The sequence below is a fragment of the Octopus bimaculoides genome, chromosome 10 (assembly GCF_046866305.1).
Source record: "Octopus bimaculoides isolate indiv1 chromosome 10, ASM4686630v1, whole genome shotgun sequence".
NCBI classification, from domain to species: Eukaryota; Metazoa; Mollusca; class Cephalopoda; order Octopoda; family Octopodidae; genus Octopus; species Octopus bimaculoides.
This window is the reverse complement of record NC_142937.1, coordinates 94,807,740-94,834,003: the sequence shown is the minus strand read 5'-3', so window position 1 is coordinate 94,834,003 and position 26,264 is coordinate 94,807,740. Positions and strand designations below refer to the sequence as shown.

The 26,264-nt window shown below is 37.6% G+C and overlaps 1 protein-coding gene across 1 annotated transcript in view; it reads left to right on the top strand.

The window, feature by feature from the left end:
- The window catches only part of LOC106876575 (cytoplasmic phosphatidylinositol transfer protein 1), a 43,241-nt gene that overhangs the window by 8,529 nt on the left and 8,448 nt on the right, over positions 1 to 26,264 (top strand). The window contains exons 2-8 of the mRNA XM_052971379.2: positions 15,648 to 15,796; positions 18,018 to 18,106; positions 18,797 to 18,804; positions 20,271 to 20,342; positions 20,738 to 20,836; positions 22,529 to 22,588; positions 24,180 to 24,275. Of these exons, the coding sequence (XP_052827339.1) occupies positions 15,648 to 15,796; positions 18,018 to 18,106; positions 18,797 to 18,804; positions 20,271 to 20,342; positions 20,738 to 20,836; positions 22,529 to 22,588; positions 24,180 to 24,275 (573 nt within the window). The remainder of the gene's footprint in view (positions 1 to 15,647; positions 15,797 to 18,017; positions 18,107 to 18,796; positions 18,805 to 20,270; positions 20,343 to 20,737; positions 20,837 to 22,528; positions 22,589 to 24,179; positions 24,276 to 26,264) is intronic.

Below are 26,264 nucleotides of genomic sequence, written 5' to 3'. Positions count from 1 at the left end.
TGTCAATAAAATGAAGTACCAATGAAGTACTTAGGTCAATGTAATCACCTTGCCCTTCTTCTAGAAATTGCTGGCCTTGAACTCTACAATAGGCTGCTATCTCATTTCAGGGAATCTTCTGACTTTCGTCTCTATCCACCATGAAAATGGGGTTTATAGTCCTTATGAGTCCAAATGCTCAAGACTACCCCCCCCCCCCCAAGCCCCTCCACCTCCTGAAGTTTATTGGCTTTCATTTCATTCAGCTTTTTTTTTTTGTTTCTGTATTCAGAAACTAAATTGTGAAAAATATCTTTGCTTCTTCAAAGATAATGGTACCTTAATGGAAAAATTCTTGCAATTCTTTAGAATATTAAATAAGCTATGTTCCACATGTGATTCAGTTGTCACATTGTGTTAGTAACTCCTAACTTTAAAATAAGTTCAAACCCTTGTAACTAATGCTACTGTTTAAGTCATATATCATTATTATTATTATTATTATTATTATTATTATTATTATTATTATTATTATTCATATTTTGTCTAGCAAAGTGGTGTGTATTCTCATTTAATTACTCTAACTCTTCTTTCTGAAAATATATTCAAATCCAATTTAAGAAGGTCATTCTGTTGTTTACAACTAAACAAACACTTCTATTCGTTTAAAATATTGTTGGGCACAAACAAGTGTGGCTGTGTGATTGAGAAGCTTGCTTCCCGACCACATGGTTTCAGGTTCAGTCCCACTGCGTGGCACCTTGGGTAAGTGCTTTCTACTATTGCTCCAGGTTGACCAAAGCCTTGTGAGGGGGATTAAGATGATTGCTGTTTTATAATTCTTCAGCTGAAGAAAGTTAACACAAAACATTAGCTAAATTGACAGATACACCCTAGAGTCTTGGGTAAATGTAGACACATTGAATAATGTAGTCGTAGTTGCTGCCTGAAAAAGACAGGATGATCATGGCTGGAACACCTTTGGTTTTTTGTATAGGTTTGCTCAATCAAACTGACCTTGGGCTAAATGACAGCCAGATTCCTTTCATTTGTTGTTGTTGTTTTACTCTAGGTCAACCCTGATAAAATAGACAAATGTGCAAAGACAATCCAACTTTGACCACTCTGTCTTTTTCAGTTAAACCACATTATCTTTCTTGAAAAGTGTAAGGTATAATGTGAAATAAGTTTGTCTGCTCTTTCGAGCAGATTAACTGACCATAAGAGACTCTCATGTTGACCTGTGTTTCTCTGATTTGATTGATTTTATGTGAGAATTATTAGTGTTAATTAATTATTGCTTGTTAAACAATTAACTGTATCCAGTTCACTACTCTATGGTTTTAAGGTCAACTAGTTTCACTGTTAACTTTGTCTTTCTTTCCTACAAATGAAGTAAATTAATTGAGATAGAGTATTGATTTGATTAACTATATCTTTCATTAATCAACTCATTATTTATAATTGTTATTGTTGTTAAACTGGTGGTGCAGACTGTAGAGTCAGTAACACAAGTTATAAGAAAATCAGGTTTGACGCCACACTGTCCACAGTTCATCAAACTCATTAATTTAAATGATGTAATTATCATCAAACTTGTGTCGTTTATTCTACAGAATATGTTCTCAGCATCCACAGTTGAGCTGAAGTACAGGATCCACATCTAGTTTGAGATTAATCATTTACATGGAGAAAACTTTGGGGAAAGACATCCATTTTGTTTGTAGCTTTCATCCTGATTCAGTAACAAATCTCAATTCATGTTTCTGCCAAGTTTTAAGAATTAGCAAAGCCTTGCGAACGGATTTGCTAGATGGAAACTGAAAGAAGCCAGTTGTGTGTGTACACATATATGTGTCTTCTTATTTTGTCATCAAGCCTTGGACAAGGGCCGACTGATAGACGAGGGAGTGTTCCTGGTTGATTAGCTTTTAACTCTACAGCGTTCAGATTATTCTGTCCAATGTAATGCTTCTTTATTCACATTGCTTTGAATTAATCATGGATTATTATCCTGTAGCTTTGAGATTTTGATGATGTGTCAATGACATTGCAGGGTAGGTGTGAGAGGCCAGATCTGGCCAGTTTAAATGCTAAAGAGTTAAGGAGATCATACAGTTAATGATTCAGGAGGAAGAGAAATTCCAGGTGTTCGAGAAGGTTATTGTTAAAGGCTGTCTCTATCAAATTTTATATATATATATCATCATCATCATCATCATCGTTTAACGTCCGCTTTCCATGCTGGCATGGGTTGGACGGTTTGACCGAGGACTGGCAAGCCAGAAGGCTGCACCAGGCTCCAATCTGACTTGGCAAAGTTTCTACAGCTGGATGCCCTTCCTAACACCAATCACTCCGGGAGTGTAGTGGGTGCTTTTATGTGCCACCTGCATAGGAGCCAGTCTGGCGGCACTGGCAATGACCACGCTTGAATGTTGTTTTCATGTGCCACCGGCACATGTGCGAGTAAGATGACGCTGACAATGATCACACTCGAATGGTGCTTTTTACATACCACCAGCACGGGAGCCAGTCAGCATCCCTGACAAAGATCACACTCGGATGGTGTTTTTAATGTTCCATTGGCATGAGTGCCAATTAAGCGGTACTGTCATCGGCCACGTCAGCGATAGTGCGTGTGGATATATATGTGTGTGTGTGTCTATAAATGTATATATGTATACTCATACACACACATCCTTGTAAAATAACAACTGACAGTCGCAGTTCAGCACGACATATGTTCTCGAAGCAAAGATCTGTCAAATTATGTGTGCATTACATAATTTGCTTCCAAATCAGGTGCATCACTGCCAATTACCAGAATCAGTTGTGCTTACATCTCAGACATAAGAAAGAATATACAATTTAGTGGCAAAATGAATAGGTGTGGTTAAAAAAAAAAAAAAAAAACTCACACACACAGCTTCTTTCAGTTTCTGTCTCCCAAATCCACTCATATTATATATGTGTATGTGTGTGTGTGTGTATAGATACACCCCACCCCCACAGGCTTCATATATATATATATGTGTGTGTGTTTGTGTGTGTACACACATCAATGGTAATGATGATCATTATGATATTGTTGGTAAAGCTCAAGTTATATGTAGATAAAATGATGATGATGGTGGTGGTGATGATGATGATGATAGAGTAGGTAAGAACGGTAGTGAAGTGTTTATTGTAATTATGACTGAAGGTACACTCCCCCTCCCCCTCCAGGTACTTGTGAAGTTGAGTTTCAATAACAGAAATGCCATCTTAACTGTGTTTATGTTAGAGAGGAGGTTAGAGGGGACACACACACATGCACACGCACTTTACCAGATAATCTCCAGTTGCCATGGATATCTATTGAAATTGATCTTAATAACTTCCAAATGAAAAACTAAATTTCTTCCAGTGATGTCTCAGATTTCTCAAAAACTTGCTGATTTTATATTGAAGAATGTCAGTGAGTGCTATCTTGGACAAGTGTCTTCTCCTACAGCCCCAGGATGATCCAAAACCTTGAGTGGATCTGATGAGCAAAAGCTGAAAGCAGCTAATCATTTATCTGATCTCTTACTTGCTTCAGTCACTGAACAGTGGCCATGCTGGGGCACTGCCTTGAATGGTTTTAGTAAAAAAAAATCAACCCCTGGACTTGGTCCTTCCTTTTTAAAGCCTGGTACTTATTCTATTGGTGTGTCCCCTATCACAACTTGACTGGAGTCTGGTGCAGCCCTCCAGCTGGCCAGCCCCACTCAAACCGTCCAACCCATGCCAGCATGGGCAATGGGCGTTGAATGATGATGATGATGATGATGTATATATTTATACACACACACACATGCACATACATATATATACACACATACACACACATTCATATATACATACATACATACATATATACAACATATATATATATATACATATATACATATACATATACAAACATACGTATACACACACACACTTACATATATATATATATATATATACACACATACATATATACATACACACACATACATACATATATATATATACACACACACACATACATATATATATACACATACACAAATATACACACACATGCATATACATATATACACACACATGCATATATATATATACACACACACGCATATATATTGTACATAGACTGACAGAAAGATGCAGTCATAGTAGAGAAGTTAAGAAATTTGCTTCCTAAACTACATGGTGTCTTTCTGAGCCAACCAAAATGAGGGGATTTGGAAGAGAGAAACCAAACGAAGCCTGTCATATGCATATGTACGTACATGTGTGTGTGTATGTGTGTGTGTGTGCGTGTGTGTGTGTGTGTGTGCCCCTTTCTTTTGATATCACATGATTGTTATAAATGGATGTTACTATCACACAAGCAGTGTCATTCGATTCCAGTATTCTGCATAAACATGTCTGGCCATGAGAGAATGTTGCCTTGCTTGGAAACGGGAAGGCCATGAAGACATAGAAAATATGCCTCGGAAAACTTCGAAGCCACCAGAAGAGAAAAGGAAGAAATCAGACGAGAGGAGAGAAAGGCTGAACAACATCAACCATGACCTCCACCAATATTACCATGCAGTCAATGCCAAAGACTCTTCTATGTAAGAATTGGTCAACAGTCATCAACAGCATCACCATAAAGGAAGCATTCAGCTAAGAAGAAAATAAATTCTTGGATATAGTTGTTTAGCTCAGGTCATCTTTGATTTTTGATGAAAGACATTCCAGACATGACCACCTCATCTATTTACCAAGCAGAGTCCAGTGCATCAAGAACTACATCAAACGTATACTTGTTTTACTCATTTCAAAAAGAAAATGATGTGCATACATACATACATACATAAATACACACACACACACATATACACACATATATATATATAAGAGTCATAGGTGCAGCACAGCTAAATGGCCAAGCAGTTCACTTCTGAACTATGAAGTTCTGGATTCAGTCCAACTGCATGGCATTTGGGGCAAATGTTATTTTCTATGTGAGGTGAAACTATATTTTGATTGAAATTGGGTGGACAGAAACTGTATAGAAGCCCATCAGGTAGATAGTACCTGGAATTCAAACGATGCAATCTTCTCATCATACACTGAGTTAGAGTGAATCTGTTTGGGAAGTGTTAAGAATACGCATGTCTGTGGAACGCTCAGCCACTTAGGCGTTAATTCAGGAGCAGATAATCCAGTTGATCAAACAGCCGAATCTCTCCTCACCATTGAATGACGGAGAAAACACTACCACCACTATATACATGCAGATATTACAGTGTGGTGTGGGAGCAACATCAAATCCAATTACGGATTAGTATTCAAAGTTGCTTTCTAAACAGATTTGTGAATTATTTTACTACAAAGACAAATAGCTGTGAAGAACAGCTATCTCAATACTCAGAAATAAAACCATAAATCCCAAATATTTCTGCTAAGTTCCAAAATAGCAACCAATCCTCCACAATTGATGAGGCAGCTTGTTTTCCTTTCTTTTTTGTTTTTCCTTTTGTATTTATTGGATTGATGTTGATCCGAGGGAAGGAGCTAATCCCATGGCCTCTACAGGACCTTTGAGATCAACACAGTTAATGATGCTCTTTTTCAGCTGTTGCACTCCAAAAGCTGCAGGGAAAAATATACAAAGTGAGGACATGTTAGGGAAGAAGGACTGAAGTGATTGAGGACACAATGGAAATGATGGGAGAAGGAAGGAAGCCTTGTGTGGTGGGAAGAGCAGAGTGGTGATAGAGGACGAAGAAAGCTCAGAGGATCAGAGAAGAGGGAGAAAAAGCAGAGAGAGGAGACAACATGTCTGTGGGCCAGAGATTAGGGTGTAGTGGGGTGTGATTGCATGCTAATCATTGAAGTGGCTTTTTTTGTCTTTGAATGCAATCTAGAATATCTGTGTGCATAGCAGTGGCGCCACAACACGTGTGCATGTGTGACAGTTCTTCACTGAAAGTCACACTTAAGACTTGCAGTGAGTTGGCAGTAGTGGGAAGCTGGCTTTGCAAAATGGTTCTTGACCATACAACCATTCCAGCATGTGTGTGTGTGTGCACGCATGCACATACACATCTCTGAATGTACATATATATATATATATATGGCATAACTTCAGTTCCTTGTCGGTAATGTAACATTAACATTCTTCAATATAAAATCAGCAAGTTTTTGAGAAATCTGAGACATCACTGGAAGAAATTTAGTTTTTCATTTGGAAGTTATTAAGATCAATTTCAATAGATATCCATGGCAACTGGAGATTATCTGGTAAAGTGCGTGTGTATGTGTGTGTGTCCCCTCTAACCTCCTCTCTAACATAAACACAGTTAAGATGGCATTTCTGTTATTGAAACTCAACTTCACAAGTACCTGGAGGGGAAGGAGGAGGAGGGGGAGTGCACCTTCAGTCATAATTACAATAAACACTTCACTACCGTTCTTACCTACTCTATCATCATCATCATCACCACCACTATCACCATTTTATTTGCATATAACTCAAGCTTTACCAACACTATCATGATGATCGTCACTTGCACACAAACACATACATACACATTTGAAGCTCACACACACACACACACACACACATATATATATATATATATATGCATGTATACATATATGTACATACCTACATATATATATGTATATATAAACATGCATATATGGGTACAGGACATCAAAAACATGTCAACAAAATGAGAAACGAGAAAATAAAAAAACAAAAACATAGAAAACGAACTATTTTTCAAACAACGAAAGAAACAAATAGAGAAATGAGACAGGCAACATAAAGAACATTCCCTTCATCAGTTGTCCCTTGTTTTATCTACTCTGCATTTCGAAGATAGGGACAAGACACGACTTTGTTAAAACAGTCCTTCCGATACAGCAAATAAAGTAAAATTTGGGATTTTTTTTGAGAAGGGTTAAATTGGTAAGAAAAACAGGACAGGAAGAACAAAACAGTAGTGTGTGTGTGTCATCATCAGGAACGTGAAACTCTGAGTAACAGTTTTTGTGATATTTCTGCTGCTTTTTAATAAAGTGTATATATATATATATATATATATATATATATATATAGACATGCCCGTATTGGTCTTTTGTTTTTTTGTGAATTCTCACTATATTTATATATATATATTTATATATATATATATATATATATATATATATATATACTCACATACAGACATATTTTTAGTGAACTCTCTTGTCATAGACAACATATGAAGGTTCTGCAACATTTTGTTCGACAACCTGCACAGCTAATTCAGTTATAGTGCTCAAATATTCGTGCTGCATGGCCAGTACCTCCATTAAATTGACCTTGTCTGTACAGGTACACAGTGTGCCACGCATCAGCTGTCAAAGTGATGTGTGTGTGTGTGTGTGTGTGTTGGTAGATAATAATTCTTTCTAATTTTGGTGCAAGGCCAACAGTTTTGAGCTTGGTATGGTTTGAATTCAGAATAGAAAAGTCCAGAACAATACTTTCAAGTATTTTGTCCAATACTCTAATGATTCTGTCGTAGCAAAAAATAATAATGTGCCAGGATTAATCTGTGAAATCTGCCTTTATTATCAGACTTGTTACCTTGTTGGACAACAGTTTATTAATTTATTTATATCTGATGTCATGACCATCCTGTGGATAATAATAATTGGAAGGTCATCTCTATGAATTGATAATAGCTGACTTTATGGAAAAATTCCTCAGGAGAGCATTCTGCACACTAATTGCAAATATGGTAGGGTATTACATATGACCTTCAACAAGTTGTAAAATTTTGATCAACTGAGAATGATCCAAGTAATTAGTGCACTTAAAAACTCCCTCTAGAGAGGTTTAAAATGTTGAACATAATGCAAGCAAGGTAGGTAACTGCCATGAGACCAGTTGATTGAAACTTTTGGACAGTATAGACAATCTTGCATTGCCTATAGGGGATCTCGTCTTTCCTCTATATAGGGATGGACATGGCTTTGTGGTTAAGAAGCTTCCTTTGCAACTACGTAGATTTGGGTTCAATTCCACTGCAGGACACATTAAGCAACTGTCTTACTTTAGCCTTGAGCTGACCATAACCTTATGGATGGGTTTGGTATACAGGAACCGTGTATACATGAATGTAGACGTATGTGTATGCATATATATATATATATATAAATATATATGTATATAAATGTGTGTCTGTGTCAGTTTTTGTCCCCCACACAAACACAGTTTGACTACTGGTGTTGGTTTATTTATGTCCATGTAACTGCATTTTAGCAAAAGGGACTGATAGAATGTGCTAGACTTTCAAAATAAATACTGGAATTGATTTGTTTGGCTAAGACCCCAGCATGGCCACAGTCCATTGACTGAAACAAAAGTAGAACACGTATGTATTTGTGTTGTTGCTATTCAACTTGGTACCTTGTCAGTGTTTCCATGACATTCTAGAAAGTCCTAAATGCTAAACTGATAAAGAAGCTATTGTTAGTGAAGGAATTGGTGATTCTCTTCCTTTGTATTATGAAGATTACTGGTGAAATGAAAGAAAGAAAAAAATTATAGTGTTTTGTCTTTTAATTATTATTTTCAGCTTGACTGTAAACCTTTCACAGCAATTTAATCTCACACTATTTTTAATCAACTGCCTTCAGAATAATTCTCCTCTTCTTTCTTTTCCAAACCCCTTCTCTCTCTCTCTCTCTCTTTCTCTTCTCCCTCTCTCTCTCTCTCTCTCTTTCTCTCTCTCTCTCTCTCTCTCACACACCTGTAATTAATTCCATTTCAAAACCTATCATCTTGTCTCTTTTGTTCCAGTAGCAATTATGTTAAGGTTTTATACATTTATTTCCGTTTTTTTTTATTGTTTTGTATTGTTAGATTTCCTTGTAAAGCAGACGACTTTCACTGCAGATTAAAGTATTACATGATCATTTCTTTTCTCCTCTACATTTTCAATCATTCCTGACATCCCTCTCGGTTAGTTTTAATAACTCTCTCTCTATCATTCTCTCTCTTTCTAATTTCCACCAGTTCTCTATCCTTCTCACTGTCTCTCTTTACCATTCCCAATATCTCTGTCATTCTCGCCATCTCTCTCTCTCTCTCTCTCTCACCACATCTCTCCCCATCATCCATTGCAGTTAACTTCTTGTAAAATATGTCACCTCTTCACCTATAAAATCTTTAATTACTCTCACTCACCAATCTGTAGATTACATGGAAATGAGAAGCTTTGATAAATTTACACATATTTATTATTATACCTAATTTACATATATTATTTATTCAATCCAATTTTACATATCTTTATTTATCCTCCTCAATTTATTTACATTATTTGTGACATCCAATTTACTATTCTTTACGTTCAATTTGCATATATTATTCATTATTCTCAATCTTGCCATCTTAAGATGAAATCTTTCTGCAGATTTCTCCTCAACCAGCTTTTTTCACCAAATAAAGAAATCAAAATTAAACATATATTTTTTTTTTTACTTCCTCACCATCATCATCGCCATTGTTTATCATTTGTTTCCCGTGTTAGCATGGGTTGGATGGTCTGATAGGAACCGATGGGCCAGAGGACTATGCTGAGCTCCAGTGCCTACTTTTGGAAATGGTTTTTCTATGGCTGGATGCCCATCCTGATGGCAACCACTTTACAGAATGTATTGTGTGCTTTTGTGTGTGTGTGTGTGTGTGTGTGACACCAGCCCTTAGAGGGGTCCCCTATTAACTTGCCTGACCCCCATTCCCCTCACCTGAGACAGGTGAAAGTATGATTGAGGAACAGGAACAAGTGTCTTGCTGAAGCGGAGGTGCCTGGATGAGGGCTCATGTAGGAAATGTTAACTTCTCTTACAAGAAAATAATTTGTGTGACTTTGTGGACATTTGACCATTCTTATTTACTGGTATTTACTGTCACAGACTGTCTCTAGTTTCTGCAGATTCTACTGTTTTACTTTGATATTTGTTTGTCTGACCATAAATGGACAAATATGGCAGAATTAATACAAGCGAAGGCACCTGGCCTTGTGGTGCTGCACTCATGATCACAAGCTGCTAGCTTTTTGATTCCTGGGTGGTGTGTTGTGTTCTTGAGCAATATACTTCATCTCACATTAGTCCACTCAGCTGTGAATGAGTAAACCTGTGTGGAGGAATGGTACCTTGTTCAAGAGGAATGTTCTGTTCTCAGCCACTTGTATACCACAGAAACTGGGTAACCAGTTCTATGTGTCCTGGAACTTGAGACAGTAATTTATGAGGATTTATGATGATCTAATAAAATGTATTCTACCACATTTTGTTCTTCTTCAATAATTTAGTTCATTTGAATGCCATGAATTAGGAGCCATTCCACAGACCAAGCCCTACAACTTTATTCCTTTCCAATTCATTATTTTCCGGTTATTTCCATTCCATACCACATTGCACATCACTTTGTTCTCCAATGGCTCCAATTGCCTGTCAGTTTTTCTACGATCAATGGTCGTTGGTTCCTCACTCAGCCTTTTTCCATTCCCTGAGAAAATGGTACTGTGAATGATTGTGCCCCACTCAACAACCCTTCTCAAAGTTTAATGTAACCAATTCAGAGAATGTTAGAGAGACGAATCAAGACCCATTCATTCCAATTCAGGGCTTGATTGGTTATTTTAATTATTGAACCTGGAAAAGTGGACATTAAAACGACGATGATGATGATGATGATGATGATGTGTGCTGGAAGCCAGAACAAATTCTGCAAGACATTGTGTTTGGTTAGAATTCTGAAATCAAAATTTATAAAATGACAGAATTATCATAAAGACGTAGTCATTAATATCAGTTGAATTAATAAGATATTTAGTTCCAGCTGATGATGTTTACTGGCTCTGACGTTGCTCTGGTGTCACATAAAACAAATGACTTCAAGTGAGACATTTCAAATGTTTCCCAGCATGACACAATGGACACTCTGGAGTCTTTAATGTCATTCCCAGTTTGGTTTCCTCTGTTGGCCTGCTCTGATGGATTCTTCAATATTGCATGAACTGGCTGAAGAAAATATTTTATTCTAGAAAGTTCCCACTTCGATTTAGACACACATTTTATCTATTATTTACTTACTTACTTATTTACTACTACTACTACTACTACTACTACTACTACTACTACTACTACTACTACTACTACTACTACTACTACTACTACTACTGCTGCTGCATTGAACTGGCTGAACTGTTAGCATGCTGGGCAAAATGCTTAGTGGCATTTTGTTTGTCTTTACGTCCTGAGTTCAAATTCTGCTCATGTCAGCTTTGCCTTTCATCTTATCAGGGTCATTAAAATAAGTACCAGTTGAATACTGGGGTGGATGTAATCAGCTTACCCCTCCCCACCAAATTACTAGCGGTGTGGCAAAATTTGAGACCATTATTATTATTATTTTACATATCTTTTGCATTGATAAAAATGACTCTCATGAGCTGACAAACTCATTGGCATGTTGGACAAAATGCTTTGTGCTATGTACGTCAGCTCTTTACATCTGAGTTCATATTCTGCTGAGGTCAACTTTGTTATTCATCCTTTCCAGATTGATAAAATAAGTACCACTCAATGATGGGGGTCACTTACATTGAACCCACTAAAGTTGCTGGCCTTGAGCCAAAATTTGAAACCATTATTCTTATATTTTGTGAAATGGTCAAAAGCTGCATTATTTCCTTGTAAGTCTTACTTTTTGATTTCTGATCATACCTTGGTTAACTTGGTCTTTTATCTTCACAGAATCGATAAAATAAAATCTCACTCAAGTCGTGGGATTGATATAATTAACCATGTCCTTCTCTAAAATCTAAGGTTTTCTGCCAATATTAGACCTGCATATTATTTTGTTCTGTTCACTGTGTAAAGAACATCAAAATTCAAAAAAGTTTGTCTTCTAAAAGCTGGGTTTTTGGCAAGTTTCTGTAATTTCTCATTATAATTCACACCATATTTCAAAGCAGACACAAGTCTGGCTTTGCTAGCTTTAAACGCTTCCTTTGGATATTAAAAATAATTCTTCAAATTATTTGGCTTGTCAGGTTTTCTTTGAAAACCAATCTGTAGTCTTTAAATGACACAAAAATGATCACAGACTGTAATTATATGTAATTGCTCTGTGGAAGTGCCAAGTCTGTTTACCTCCAGTATCTGGTGGTATGAATGGTGTGTCTCGGTGCAGTTTGTTAATTCACGGTTTTATAGTTATTCACTGGTGTGACTACACAACCAAACTTGGTCTGATCTGGTTTCAATCCGTGTATATTTACATATATGAATACATATACACTGATACCTTGCAGTATGAGTTTAATTCATTCCATGATGGAGCTTGTCTTATTATTTACTTGTTTTACAAATCAATTTTCACCATTGAAATTAACTAAATTATAATTAATCCATTCCAGCCCCTAAAAACCACTCAAAAATAATTTTTTATGGGTTTTAAAACAGAAAAGGTGTAATTACAAGTAAAATTATAAAAAAAAAAATGCAGAAATGCTATGTAGTTCCTTGGACAAGTGTCTTCTACCCTAACCCTAACCCTTGGGCCAATCACAGCTTTGTCAGTGGATTTGGTAGACTGATGGGAGATGGAAAGTGAAAGAAGTTTGTCATATAAGTATGCATCTGTGTGTATGTGTGCCTCTTTGCATGCTAGTTGTAAACAAGTGTGTCTTTCATACAAGCAGTGTCATTCATCTCCAGTCTTTCATGAAAATATGCCTCATCATCATCACCACCATCATCATTTAATGTCTGTTTTCCATGCTGGCATAGGTTGGGAGGTTTGACAGGAGCTGACCAGCCGAAGGGTTGCTCAGGTTCCATGTCTGTTTGGGCATGGTTTCTATAATTGGATGCCCTTCCTAATGCCAACCACTTGACAGCGTGTACAGGGTGCTTTTTATGTGGCACCTGCATGAGGAAAATTTTAAGTTGCTTTGAAATAGGGTTTGCATGAGAAAGGGTATCTGGCTGTAGAAAATCTGCCTTGGTGAATTCTATCTGACCCATGCAGGAAGAGAAAAGTGAATGTAAAAACATTGATAATGATGATGTACATGTATCTGTGGGATATTCAGCCACATGCATGCTAATCCAAGGAAGAGGTAATTCAGTCTAAACTCCTGAATACTCATCATAGAAACTGATCCATTAGAAATGTTGTGTGTGTTTGTGTGCATGAGTTTTCTTTTGTTACAGTAATAAGATGTTACCTAAACAACGATTCTTTCATTTGTGTGTGTGTATTGGTTATTAGTATAGAAATATTGATCAGATAATCTTGCCAAATCGGCTTTCAATCTAATATCTTGGTTGTTCATTGGTACCTGTTGACTTATCAGGTGAATATGATCATAAATGCTACAACCACCACCACCACCACTACCACCACCACCACCACTACCACCACCACCACTACCACCACCACTACCACCACCACCACTACCACCACCACCACCGTCACAACCTCCACTACCACCACAATTATCGTTACCCTTGCAACCACCATCACTACTACCGCCACCATCACAGCTGTGACTGCCATCAGCATCTCCATTACCACTCCATCCACCCCTACTACCTTTCCCACCACAGTCCCCACTATTATTACATTCACCATCACCACCATGATTCTCCCATTTATTCACCCCATTAACATTCCCACCACAACTATTATGACATCATCATCATCATCACCGTCAGCATCCTTCACTTTCTTAAGGTGTTACTTAGCCCTGGTCAGTCCTGATCAATCTTCCGCTTGGGAAAGCAATGGGTTGGCCAGGTGGAGCATAACATTGAGCAAGTGGTCCTCCTTTTGGTTAGAGAGCATCACTGTCTTTGTGATTTCTTCACCAAAGAATCCACTGAATGTTGTATGTTTGCAGATTGTCCGTCCCTGCAGCCACTTCTTCTCCCCCGTTTCATAAGAAGACATTGTGATAAAAGAGTGAACAAGATCAAAGTGTCTGCAGAGCTCATCAAAGACTAGAATGTTTCTTAATTGAGCCAATTAATATAATTGGTGTAGACAGACAGACACACAAACACTTACACACACACACCCATAGTTAGATGTATGACTGCTGCTGGTAAATAATGTTTTCCCTATATAATTGGTGCCGCCGTAGCTGTTCGGTTAAGAAAGTCACTTTGTAATCACATGGTTTCTGGTTCAGTGCCACTGTGCAGCACCTTGGCCAAGTGTCTTCTACTATTGTCCAGATTGACAAATACCATGTGAGTGATTTTGGTTGATGGAAACTGTGTGGAAGCTCATATATATATATATATATCTGTGTGCGTTTGTGTCTCATATATGTGTGTGTGTGTGTGTATCATGTATATATATGTGTGTGTGTATTGTGTATATATATGTGTGGGTGTGTATAACTCTTATATATGTGTGTGTGTAGCACGTATATGTGTGTGTGTATGTATCGTATATATGTGTGTGTGTGTGTGTGTGTGTGTGTGTGTGTGTGTATCTCGTATGTGTGTGTGTATAGGAAATAGAAATAGTGAACGATTAGATTCTGTGGAATATGTCACTGATACATATATCAATGTTATGTTTTCAACAAAAACCCTTTTGATCCCTCTCCACTGTAGAATAAATAAATCCTTACTTCAGAAGCAGTTTAGGGTTGGTGACAGGAAGAGCATCTGGTTGTAAAGTCCTGCTTCAGAGAACCTGCTCTCCAGACCCATGCCAGCAAAATAGACATTAGGTTAATGATGGAAGCATAAATAGAACATCAGGAAGAAAATAACTGAAGGGACTTCGTTTGTAAACATTGTTTTGATTTATTGCTTTAAATTTAACACCTAATTACCGTTAATGAGAGTGTTAATTAACAATTCTAAGGTAGATTTAAACTTGAGTTAAGATAACATTAGTTATAGGATTACTGAGGTAAATCTAGATCAGAGATAATCTAGTGTGTCACCAACTGCATGATTGGCAATTAATTTGTAGATCTGAGGCAAGGCATCGACTGTATCTGCTCTCGACTCCAATTAGAAGAGAATTGAAACTTCGTTTTGATGTACTTTTGTTGTGATATATTCATAACAGGTAAAAACACGGCTGTGTAGTTACGAAGTTTGCTTCCTAAAGCATGTGGATTTGGGTTCAATCCCATTGTGACACCTTCAACAACTGTCTTCTGCTGTAACCCCAGACCAACCAGAATATATATCGTAACAACGAGATTTATATATTCTATATATTGTAGCAGTGATCTGTCTGTCCGTCTGTCTGTCTGTCCGTCCGTCCGTCCGTCCGTCCGTCCGTCCGTCCATCTATCTATCTATCTATCTATCTATCTATCTATCTATCTATCTATCTATCTATCTATCTATCTATCTATCTATCTATCTATCTATCAGTCTGTCTATCTTTGAGTGCATTTTAGGCAAAGGTTGTGGCTTCATGCCAGGTGTTGAAAGGCTAAAGTATCATTGAGGGGCAAGCACTAGTGTCTTGCTTGCATTATATAAGGGTGGGTGAGAGTACCTGGGTAGAAGATAAAGGTGGTGGTAGCATACATGATTAATTTCTGTTTTGTTTGTTTCAGTACAAGATTGGCCAACTGTACATGATAGCCAAACACAGCCATGAGCAAAGCGAAAGTGGCGAAGGTGTTGAAGTGGTCAAGAATGAGCCCTGCGAACATCCAGTCCATGGTAATGGTCAATATACTGAGAAACGGATACATCTGTCCAGGTAAATTATCTGCAACTTATTTAATCATCATCACCGTTTTAATGCCCACCTTTCCATGCTTTCCACAGGCAAACATAATTTGTTGAGGTAGATTTTCTATGGCTGAGGGCCACTGACCCCCACCTCTTTCTGAGTAAGGTTATATTGTCTCCTCTTGTCCTTTGATCATGAACAGCACAATGGATGGACATGACAAACGAATGACACTTCTTGGATGATGATGATACTTGTGTACAACCAGCACTCAATTGCAGTACAGAGAGAGAGACTCTCTTAGACGTTTTTAATAATCCTTGTGACTCAACTCCACTTAACTTGAAGTTTCATGGGTGCAAAGGACATGTCCATCTCATCTAGCATCTGATGAGATGGATGGGAGTCACACTGCTGTAAAAAATGTGTTGAATGTTGCTTTCTTTTGTTTGTTCTCTCTTTCTCTCTCTCTGTCTCTCTCTGTCTCTCTCTCTCTCTCTCTCTGTCTCTCTCTCTCTCTCTCACACACGCACACACACACACTGGGCTTCTTTTATTTTCCATCTAACAAATCCACTCAGAAAGGTTTTGGTTGGATTGAGACTATGGAAGACATTTGATCAACTTGCTGTAAAGTAGGATTGAACCCAAATCCATGTGGGTGGCAAGTGAACTTCTTAACCACACAACCATTTTTGCACCTATATTTAACTTTCATAATTAGATTCCTTAAGGAGGCAAACTGGCAGAGTAATTTGTGCTTCAGAAAAAATGCTTTACTGCATTCATTGCAGCTCTTTACATTCTGAGTTCAAATCCTGCTTAGGTCAACTTTGCATTTTCTATCTCCAAGGTTAATTAACCCATAAAGTGCTGGGATTTGCACTTACATAGCATGGACTGCTGAGCACATTTTATGAAAATAAGACTACCATGCACACGTAAAAAACAAAAAATAGCTAAAATATCTTCTTAGTATTTGATGGTGGCAAGTTTTACATCATCTGAAAAAGTTATTAGTTGAACTATTAGTCCTCTTGCATTCTGGGGGGGCGTCGGAGCATTTGAGTGACAGTAGACTCCAACTAACGGCCATAAATTAAATGCATCTCTCTGGGCCACGATTGTGTGTCTGATGGCCATCATCGTGACCCGTCGCGCTTGATGTGTTAACTACAGCACCAGTGAAGTACTAATGTCAATGACTGATCTTGTCTCCAGAAACCAAAATTAAATTCCTTAGCAGTTCCATAAACCATTTTCAGTGTAACTCTCTAAGTCCCACTGATCTCTCTAATCCTTTATATTTCACAAGCTCTGTTAATCCCGTAAATATCAAGTTAAGTTAATCCATTAAATATCACTCAATGCTGTTTCCATGTAGCTTTATTAATTAGAGGATGTGGGAAGTACCAATGTCTTTTGTATGACCTGTCCTAGATATCACCATGACCTCTGTGACCTGCCCTAAATATCATTGTGTCCTCTGTATGACCTGTCCCAGCTATCAGCCATGCCTTCTTTTGAACCTTTCCTAGTTAACACGTCAACTGCCAACTACGATTTAGTAGTGCCTTTAGGGTCTCATTTTTGCTTAGATGGACAGCAAATCCCCAACCATCTCATTCCTTTGACATCTCCTTTGTGAGGGTTCAACCTCTGGAGATCATTCTTCACCAACTCTCATCCCCCACATCTTCCTCATCCCCAGCTTCCCCTTATGCCTGGATTATTTCACATTAATCAGAAATGTGTAATGAGATAGAAAAACAGAGACAGACAGGGAAATAGTGAGTTAAATAAGGGCTTCTCAACCCGGGTTCACATGACCCTTGTGGGGGCCCAAGTAAGATCTTGTTACTCAGGTTTATCTGCAATAAACTGCTTAGACTTCTAGAATATACAAAATATTAAAATTTTTTAGCATGGCTGTGTGGTAAGAAGCTTGCTTCCCAACCACATGGTTCCGGGTTCAGTCTTACTACGTGGAACCTTGAGCAAGTGTCTTCTGCTATAGTCGCAGGCCGACCAAAGCCTTGTGAGTGGATTTGGTAGACGGAAAGTGAAAGACGCCCATCGTATATATATATATGTGTGTGTGTGTCTGTGTTTGTCCGCCCCCCCCATTGCTTGACCACCCCTGTGTCCCATGCCACCCCCTGTGTCCCACGCCACCCCCTGTGTCCCATGCCACCCCTGTGTATTTAAATATGATTATATCAATTTGTTTTTCTTCTTCTGTTTCCAGTCGACTTCCAGGCTGGGTACAGAGTCTTATTCCACGAATCTTCTATGTCACTGAACGAGCCTGGAATTTCTTTCCTCATACTATAACAGGTATTGTGTTATATTTCTACCCCTTATATAACTTTATACTGGACTCTTGTTAAAACCTAGGTTTAATGTCATCCTACAATGGTGACAAGGGTTAGTTTTGAATTTTGAGGGATTACAGACTTAGTTCTGTGCGAATGTCACTTAGTTCCAGTTGATATCATGTTGTGAGCTATGGTGGATATCTGAGTACAATATATGGTGTGGATATCTGATTGCTAGTTATGGTGGATAGCTGACTCTTAGCTACAGTGGTTCATATGAAAGTAAATATCAGGTATTTGTCTGTTGGATTATTCTAGGTATTACTTTGATTACTAAATATATATTAGTTGTTAACCATCATGGCTAAGTCCTTACATGAATAAGTGTAAAGTGTTTTGTGGAATTGTAACAGTGCAGAGTGATTCTCCTGCCATGAGTAAGACTGTGACAGAGTTGTATTGTATTTCTACGTTAGAAGTTTGTCTCAATAGTTTAATACCTGATAACTCAGAGACAAACAGATCCTCTGCACATTTTGACATCTTTTAATATTGAACATCTTTTAAATCTAAAAATTATCTGATTAAATGTTTGTATTTTTTTTTTACTTTTACTTTGTATCTCAGTAAATTTCTCATGTGTTGAATCTTTTTCTTTTGCTTGTCTTCTGACCACCACATTGATCTTTCCCACTGGCTGGACATAAAGAATACACAGTAAGTGATATGTTTGTTTATTCTTCGTATTTATGACTAAACACAAGACTTTGCAATATTTCTATAGTAATGAGATTGTCAGTTCTCACTAATATCAGTTGGATATGTTTGTAAATTTAGAAATTTTCATTAAGTGGCTGATGGATGTATGTTTTATATTTAAAACTGAACCCCTTTTGATATCCATCCATCTGAGATTGCCTTTGGCCCTGGTAGGGTTTTGTTCCCACTGAGTTGACCCTGTTGGCATGTGTCCATTACTGTTTGTATTGACTTTTTCGCTCCCCTTTTACTGATTTCTATCTGTAAATATAATTATAAAGCTAGGGACCCACTCTTCTTTGCACAGATGTGGCAACGATGGGTGCCTCTTACAGCTGCTGTTCAGAGATATCAAATAAAGATGACCACCACCACCACCACTCTCTTTCCCAACATTATCTCTCTGTGTAGATGACGATGATGATGATGATAGGTGCTTCTGAAACATGTGGAGACTTCATACTTTTACAGCAGTTCAACCATGTGACTGACTGAGATCCTGGTCTCATGACTAGTCATGTGATCAACTGTAGTGGATGCTGTGAGGTGGTGCTGTCTTCCAAGTGATTAGTCTTGGCCAAATGAACTTTATCACAGGCGAATTGTGTGTGTCATTAACCTACATTTGTCTAACAGCAGGGATTCTATGTATTGTATTGTGTGTGTGTGTGTGTGTGTGTTTGTGGGTCACGTGTATGTATATATGATGTGTGTGTTGTGTGCACATGCATATGATGTGTGTGTGTGTGTTGTATTTAATAGGATTAGTCACAATGTTTAGCGCATTTATTCTTGACATGTCAAGGTCAAATATTCTTGGTTAATGAGAAACATGGCTGATGAGGGAAGGACAGGTTGGTGAGTGAAGGGTAGCTCATTGAGCAAAAGGTAGCTTGATGAGTGAAGGGCAAAAAAGCAGCTCAGTGAGTGAAGGGTAAAGGGAAGCCTGATGGCCAAAGGATTGCTTAATGTACAAAGGGTGACGAGCTGGCAGAATCGTTAGGGCACCGGGCGAAATGCTTAGCGGTATTTCGTCTGTCGTTACGTTCTGAGTTCAAACTCCGCAGAGGTCGACTTTGCCTTTCATCCTTTCGGGGTCGATTAAATAAGTACCAGTTACGCACTGGGGTTGATGTAATCGACTTAAACCCTTTGTCTGTCCTTGTTTGTGCCCCTCTATGTTTAGCTCCCTGTGAGCAATAAAGAAATAGTGTACAAAGGGCAGCTTACTCTGTTTGGGTATTTTCTCTATTATTCCTGACCGACATTTATGTTCTTGAGAAGAACGACATGAACATCACAACACTTATTTTCTTTTCTAACCCATGCCAGCATGGAAAGCGAACGTTGAATGACGATGATGATGATCTGACTGGTTGTATTTAAATGAATAAATAAAGAAAATGATTATTTTCTGTTTACAGTGTTCATTCCTGCCTAAGTTCTCTGTCTATATTGAGACCCGCTATGAAAATAATCCTGCGACATCAGAGAATGTAAGTATTCACTCATCTAATTTTGGCATCAGCAATCAGATGTTGATTGTTTGTCACAGTCTAACGAATCAACATGTGACTGCTGATGCTCAACGCTAAATGGTCTCAAAACCTTTGGTGGGAAAGTCTACAGTATATTCAACCAGTTTTATAAGAAACAGCACAAATATATTCAATTCTTGAATTTGGGACTTGAAGGTCTTGAAATATTAGGATTTAGGAATTCTGCTGATTCAAACCAACTGTGAAAAGCTAATAAGAAAATCTCAAAAATCTAAGATAAAAATGATATGATTTGAGTATAGTCGTGTAGTTAATGAAGCGTAGTATTGTGTAATTAGTATTGTGTAATTGGTTTTGGTTAAAAGCAGAGACCATTTTAATCTTATTTTCAGTGTATTAACCTTGATGCTGATGAGCTGGAACAACGAGAGGTGGACGTCATCGATATTGTCATGGAAGAAATTGCAGAACATCACTATAAACCAGAAGAGGTCAGTTTGATTACTCGATTTATAGAATCATCATCATCATTATTGTTTTACTTTTCCATGCTTGCATCACTCAGACAGACATTGTTGAGACACATTTTCTAGTTGGATGTTCTTCCTGTCACCAATCCTGCTCTCAAATCAGGTAAAATTTCTCCTTGGTTAGACAGGTTTTTCATAGAAGACTGCAAACAAATGACACCACTTGTCTGATGGCAATGTTTGTTTACAACTATCATGTGATGTCAAGACGAGCCCCACACAAGTCTACATATATATATAGGCTTCTTTCAGTTTCCACATATCAGATAACATTAAAAAAATCATTAAAAAAACCAAAAGAGCCAACAATTTGTTTCGACTTATATAAATGAATAAGAATTGTTTTTTAAATCAAATAATGTCTATAAGTCTCTTCAGAGCTTTGGTTTTAAAGACAGACGGAATTCCGTGTGAAAGATGGCTGGATTGTAGAAAAAAAAAAAATTCCAGCTGTTCTTTCACACGGAATTTCGTCTGTCTTTAAAGCTCTGAAGAGACTTATATAAATGAATATGAATTGTTTATAAATCAAATAATGTATATAACTCGAAATAAATTGTTGGCCCTTTTGGTTTTTTAATGACTTTTTTAATGTTATCTTGTATTCATTGTATTATGTTATAATATAAATAAATTATTAGATTGTCAATTGAATCTCTCTATTTAATTTATTGTTTGTAATTTGAAATACACCTATATTTATGTGGTATTTAACTGATTTATACTAGTGAATTGGATGTTTTACACACCCCTTTGAAGAAATTCCTTTCCTTTGTTTGTTACTATATATATATGTGTGTGTGTGACTACGGACCGAGACCTTTGGAAATGGGCTGTGCGTGAGAAGACCCGGCAAGCCAAGTAAGATCGTTGCCAGTGCCCCTGGACTGGTTCTTGTGCGGGTGGCACATGAGATGCACCATTTTTAGCGTGGCCGTTGCCAGTACCGCCTGACTGGCTCCTGTAGGATTTTCGAGCGAGATCGTTGCCAGTGCCCCTGGACTGGCTTGTGCGGGTGGCACATAAAAGACACCATTTCGAGCGTGGCCGTTTTCGTGCGGGTGACACGTAAAAGCACCCACTACACTCTCTGAGTGGTTGGCGTTAGGAAGGGCATCCAGCTGTAGAAACTCTGCCAAATCAGACTGGAGCCTGGTGTTGCCATCCGGTTTCACCAGTCCTCAGTCAAATCGTCCAACCCATGCTAGCATGGAAAGCGGACGTTAAACGATGATGATGATGATGATGATATATATATATATAATATTATTAGGGACAAAATTCTTGAAAATTGGTTATTTTCCCTAAAACTATATATATATATATATATATATATATATAGATATACACGTATGTACATACACACATTATATGCTTATATTACGTGCGTGTGTGTAATGCTTAGATGTTTAAATACATATACTAAAGACCTACATACACACTACATGTCTATACACACATCACACACACATACACACTATATTTTGTTTTGTTGCATTTTTATATCTCATCATCTTCTTTGTCATCATTGTTGTCATCATTATTATTTCTGTAGTCATTGCATTCTCCCGCATCATATTCCTTCCTGTAGTAAATATGGTAAAACCCTAACTTTCATAACAATGTTGTCTATTTTTATCCTTTTTCCTTTAGGATCTGAAAATTTTCAAATCTGAGAAAACTGGTCGTGGCCCATACACCAGTGGCTGGATGGTTTGTACAGTTAATTCAACCTTTTCAGTAGTTCACGAATAGCTCCATGTGTGTTATGTAGACATAAAACTCTGTATATATAAAGACATACGTGCAGGTATATATGATGATGATGATGGTTGTCCACCCATGACTGAGGAAGATCATCACTGACCATTGCACGAGATTACTGCATCAGCAGTTGGCTTTGCTTGGGTTCGTGTCTGTCACACCTTTTAACTTGACCAGGCACCAGATCGTTGCCTCACTGGTTATTGCACAACTTAGAGTTTTAGGTCCAATAAGGCTTGCATAGCACCTTACAGATCCTTTCTGCCCTACTGACCTGATCCAAAGGCAAACCAGGACAAGATAGCCACTACAAATATGGGTTGCAGGCTCAGGTGTGTGGGAGCAGCATGATCTCAGGTGCAAGCAAAAGATCCCCAAAATATTCAGTGCCATTCCATGCGTGCCTGGTTTTATATCAGAGTGACCTTCTGGAGACATGCTTTAACAAAAGCTAAGGGGCACTTCACTTCCAGTGGTCTTCCAGCATGGTGGACACCAACCAGAATTTCTGAGGGTCCGTGCTATTGCTAGATAATCGGCGAACTTACTCTAGGTTCATCCATTCTTTTGATGATTTGTTCTAGCAAGGCTGGTGGTGGTGGTGGTGGGGGGAGGCAGTTCACGTACACACACACATATGAGAAAGAGATAGGTAGATATATGTATGTGTGTGTGTGTGTGTAGGGGGGGGGGGGGGCTTTCCCTGTCTTCATTTCTTTAATTGCTTTATCTACCAAGCAACTGTTGATTTGGATAGCTGGTCCCTCAGTTGGGTCTACATTAGGCAGACTCTCCTTCTCCTAAGAGTTCTTTCTTTGCAGAGTCATTAACTGCAACAGTCACAGAAGCAGTATCAGTTTAAAATAGTATTCTGTGTATCATACTCAATGCAGATAACCTTGAAATTGTGGTATTTGTCTCAAGATTGTATCTTGCAAAGGTATATATTGTTAAAAATCACGGGACTGTATCAATAGCAGACGAACAGTGTCTAGCAGTGGTGGTGGAATTGTTAAATATGTATTCCTGCTTCTTTGGCCATCATCAGTTGCTAGCATCCAGTGGCAGACACATCCTAAACTAAGTGTAGCCTCTACTGATGTGGAACAACAGTGATTAACAAACAGCTGATGTCAGAACGAGCTGGCAGGGTGTGTAAAAAATCATTGATAGTTATTAGTTGAAAATAGCATATAACATTCTGTATACCTCACAAGCCACAGGGCTGTGCTATATACATGTGTGTGTGTGTGTATGTATGTATGTATGTATGTATGTATGTATGTATGCATGTGTGTGTATATGTATGCATGTTTATATGTGTGTGTGTGTATGCATGCATGTGTATATATGTGTATGTTTGTGTGTGTGTGTATGTATGTATGCATGTGTGTATATATATATATATATATATATATATATATATGAGAGAGAGAGAGAGAGATAGACAGACAAACAAATAGATTGATAGATAGTTATAATATGAATGTCTATGTGTGTATATTAAGTATGGTTCTATTTTATCTTTGTTTCAATATAGAAAAGCTCTGATCCAGTAATGTGTTCTTACAAAGTTGTGAAAGTGAAATTTGAAGTTTGGGGTCTGCAAACCAGAGTTGAACAATTTGGACAAAAGGTCAGTATTTGCTCTCCCATTGGTGGAAGTTTGTTTCCCAAACTCTTTTGTTTTTTTTCTTTTTTAGACATGTGCTTCTTTTGGAGTATTTGTATTGTTGTATCTTTTCTGGTATCGTTATGCCAATAAAATACATGCATTGGTTCAATTTTACTTCTTTTTTGTTTGTCAATTGGTTGTCATTAAAAAGACTTTCACAAACCTGTTTGATTGATTAACCAAATGAATATATCAAACAATCAATTAGTTAATTGGTTAAATAATTAACTAATTGAAAAATAATAATAAAAGACGTGAAATAAAACCAGTGTGTGTGTGTGTGTTTATTATTGGCATAATGACCCTCCTGAGACAACAAAATCTGTTTCAACACATGAATTCACATCATAAATCTTGCAAAACAAATTTGGGAATGAAATATTACATTTGTGCTTTCTGTGAATTCAGTCAAAAATGATCTTCTGAAGCATTTATTGTAGAATGAAAAAATATTTTACATTCTTAAAAATGACCATTATTTGACTGTTCAGTGTTAGAAAGGATTGTTGATGGATTGTTAATATGACTAATGTTGACATATCCACTGTTAAAAATGACCAATGATGGCGTGTCCACCATGAAGAATTACCAGCTAAAGCAGAGCTTTACAACCTCCAAAGAATAGTTTTCCCAGTCAACTTGACAAACACACACACACACACACACACACACACACACACAGACCTCAGACCTTCCATCATCATCATCATCATTTAATGTCCGTTGTCCATGCTGGTATGTGTTGGATGGTTTGACCAGAGCTGCATCAGATTCCAGTCCGATTTGGCATAGACAGACAACTGCACACTGTCATTTGCTTGCAGTCCACCATGAAAGCCTATCCAGGCTGTTTGCGGTTTGATAGACTGGGACAGTGGTATTACTTCACTTAGGAACTGGTGAGGTTTGGTGTCAGGAGGGGTGTCTAGCTGTTGTAAACCCTGCCCCAACGCAAGCTACACAAAGTATAGATATCAAATATATGTTGTGTGTGTATGTGTGCTATAACTATGGTACAGGTTATGTGTGTGTTTGTGTGAGTGTATATACACGTCACAGATATGCATACATTTAAGATAAATTACAGCTTTGTTGGATGAAGTTTCACGTTGACATATTTAGTGATGATGTGTTGCCCATGACTCACAAACTATAGACTGTTGGAAAGACCAATCTGACTCAGCTAAATCTCATTCAAGTTAAAGTTATAAAAGGCATGATGTGAGAGATGCCTAAAGATTTGGTTATCATTTTTAGCAGGTCGAGTGACCCCATAGAAACTTTCTGCCTCTGTTATATAAGGTTTAAAGATGGATTAAGTTATAAGGAAACTTTTGTGGTAATTATCTCTTGGTGATTAGTTTTATCTCTTATGAGATTAACAAATTGATTGTAATAATAATAATAATAATAATAATAATAATGATAATAATAATAATGATAATATTCAAATCTGGTTTGATCTATTCTCAGTTGGTATTATAACATATTGAACAAGAAAGATCAATGATGACATTTAGAACCTTCCAAGTACATTATGCTTAGCTGCAACTTGGGTTTCTCTTTCACTACTGCCATGTGTGTGTGTGTGTGTGTGTGTGTGTATACACACACTGTTGATCAGTCAATACTGCTTGCTTCTCTGCCAAACATATAATGTAAACAAGTCTGATGTTTTCAAATGGCACAGTGTGTGTGTTTTGTTGTGTGTAGTTTCATTTTCTTTCTACCTGATCATCTGATCTTCTCTCTCTCTCTCTCTCTACATGCATGCATGTATGTGTGTGCGCATATGTATGTATTTATGTACATATATGTATTGTTTTTGTGTATATATGTGTGTGTGTGTGTGTGTGTGGTTCAACTATGTCTGCATCATCATTGTGATTAAAACGTCAATAAGTTTGCCGTCCTTCACATCCCTCCCGAACACTGCTTCAATAACTAAAA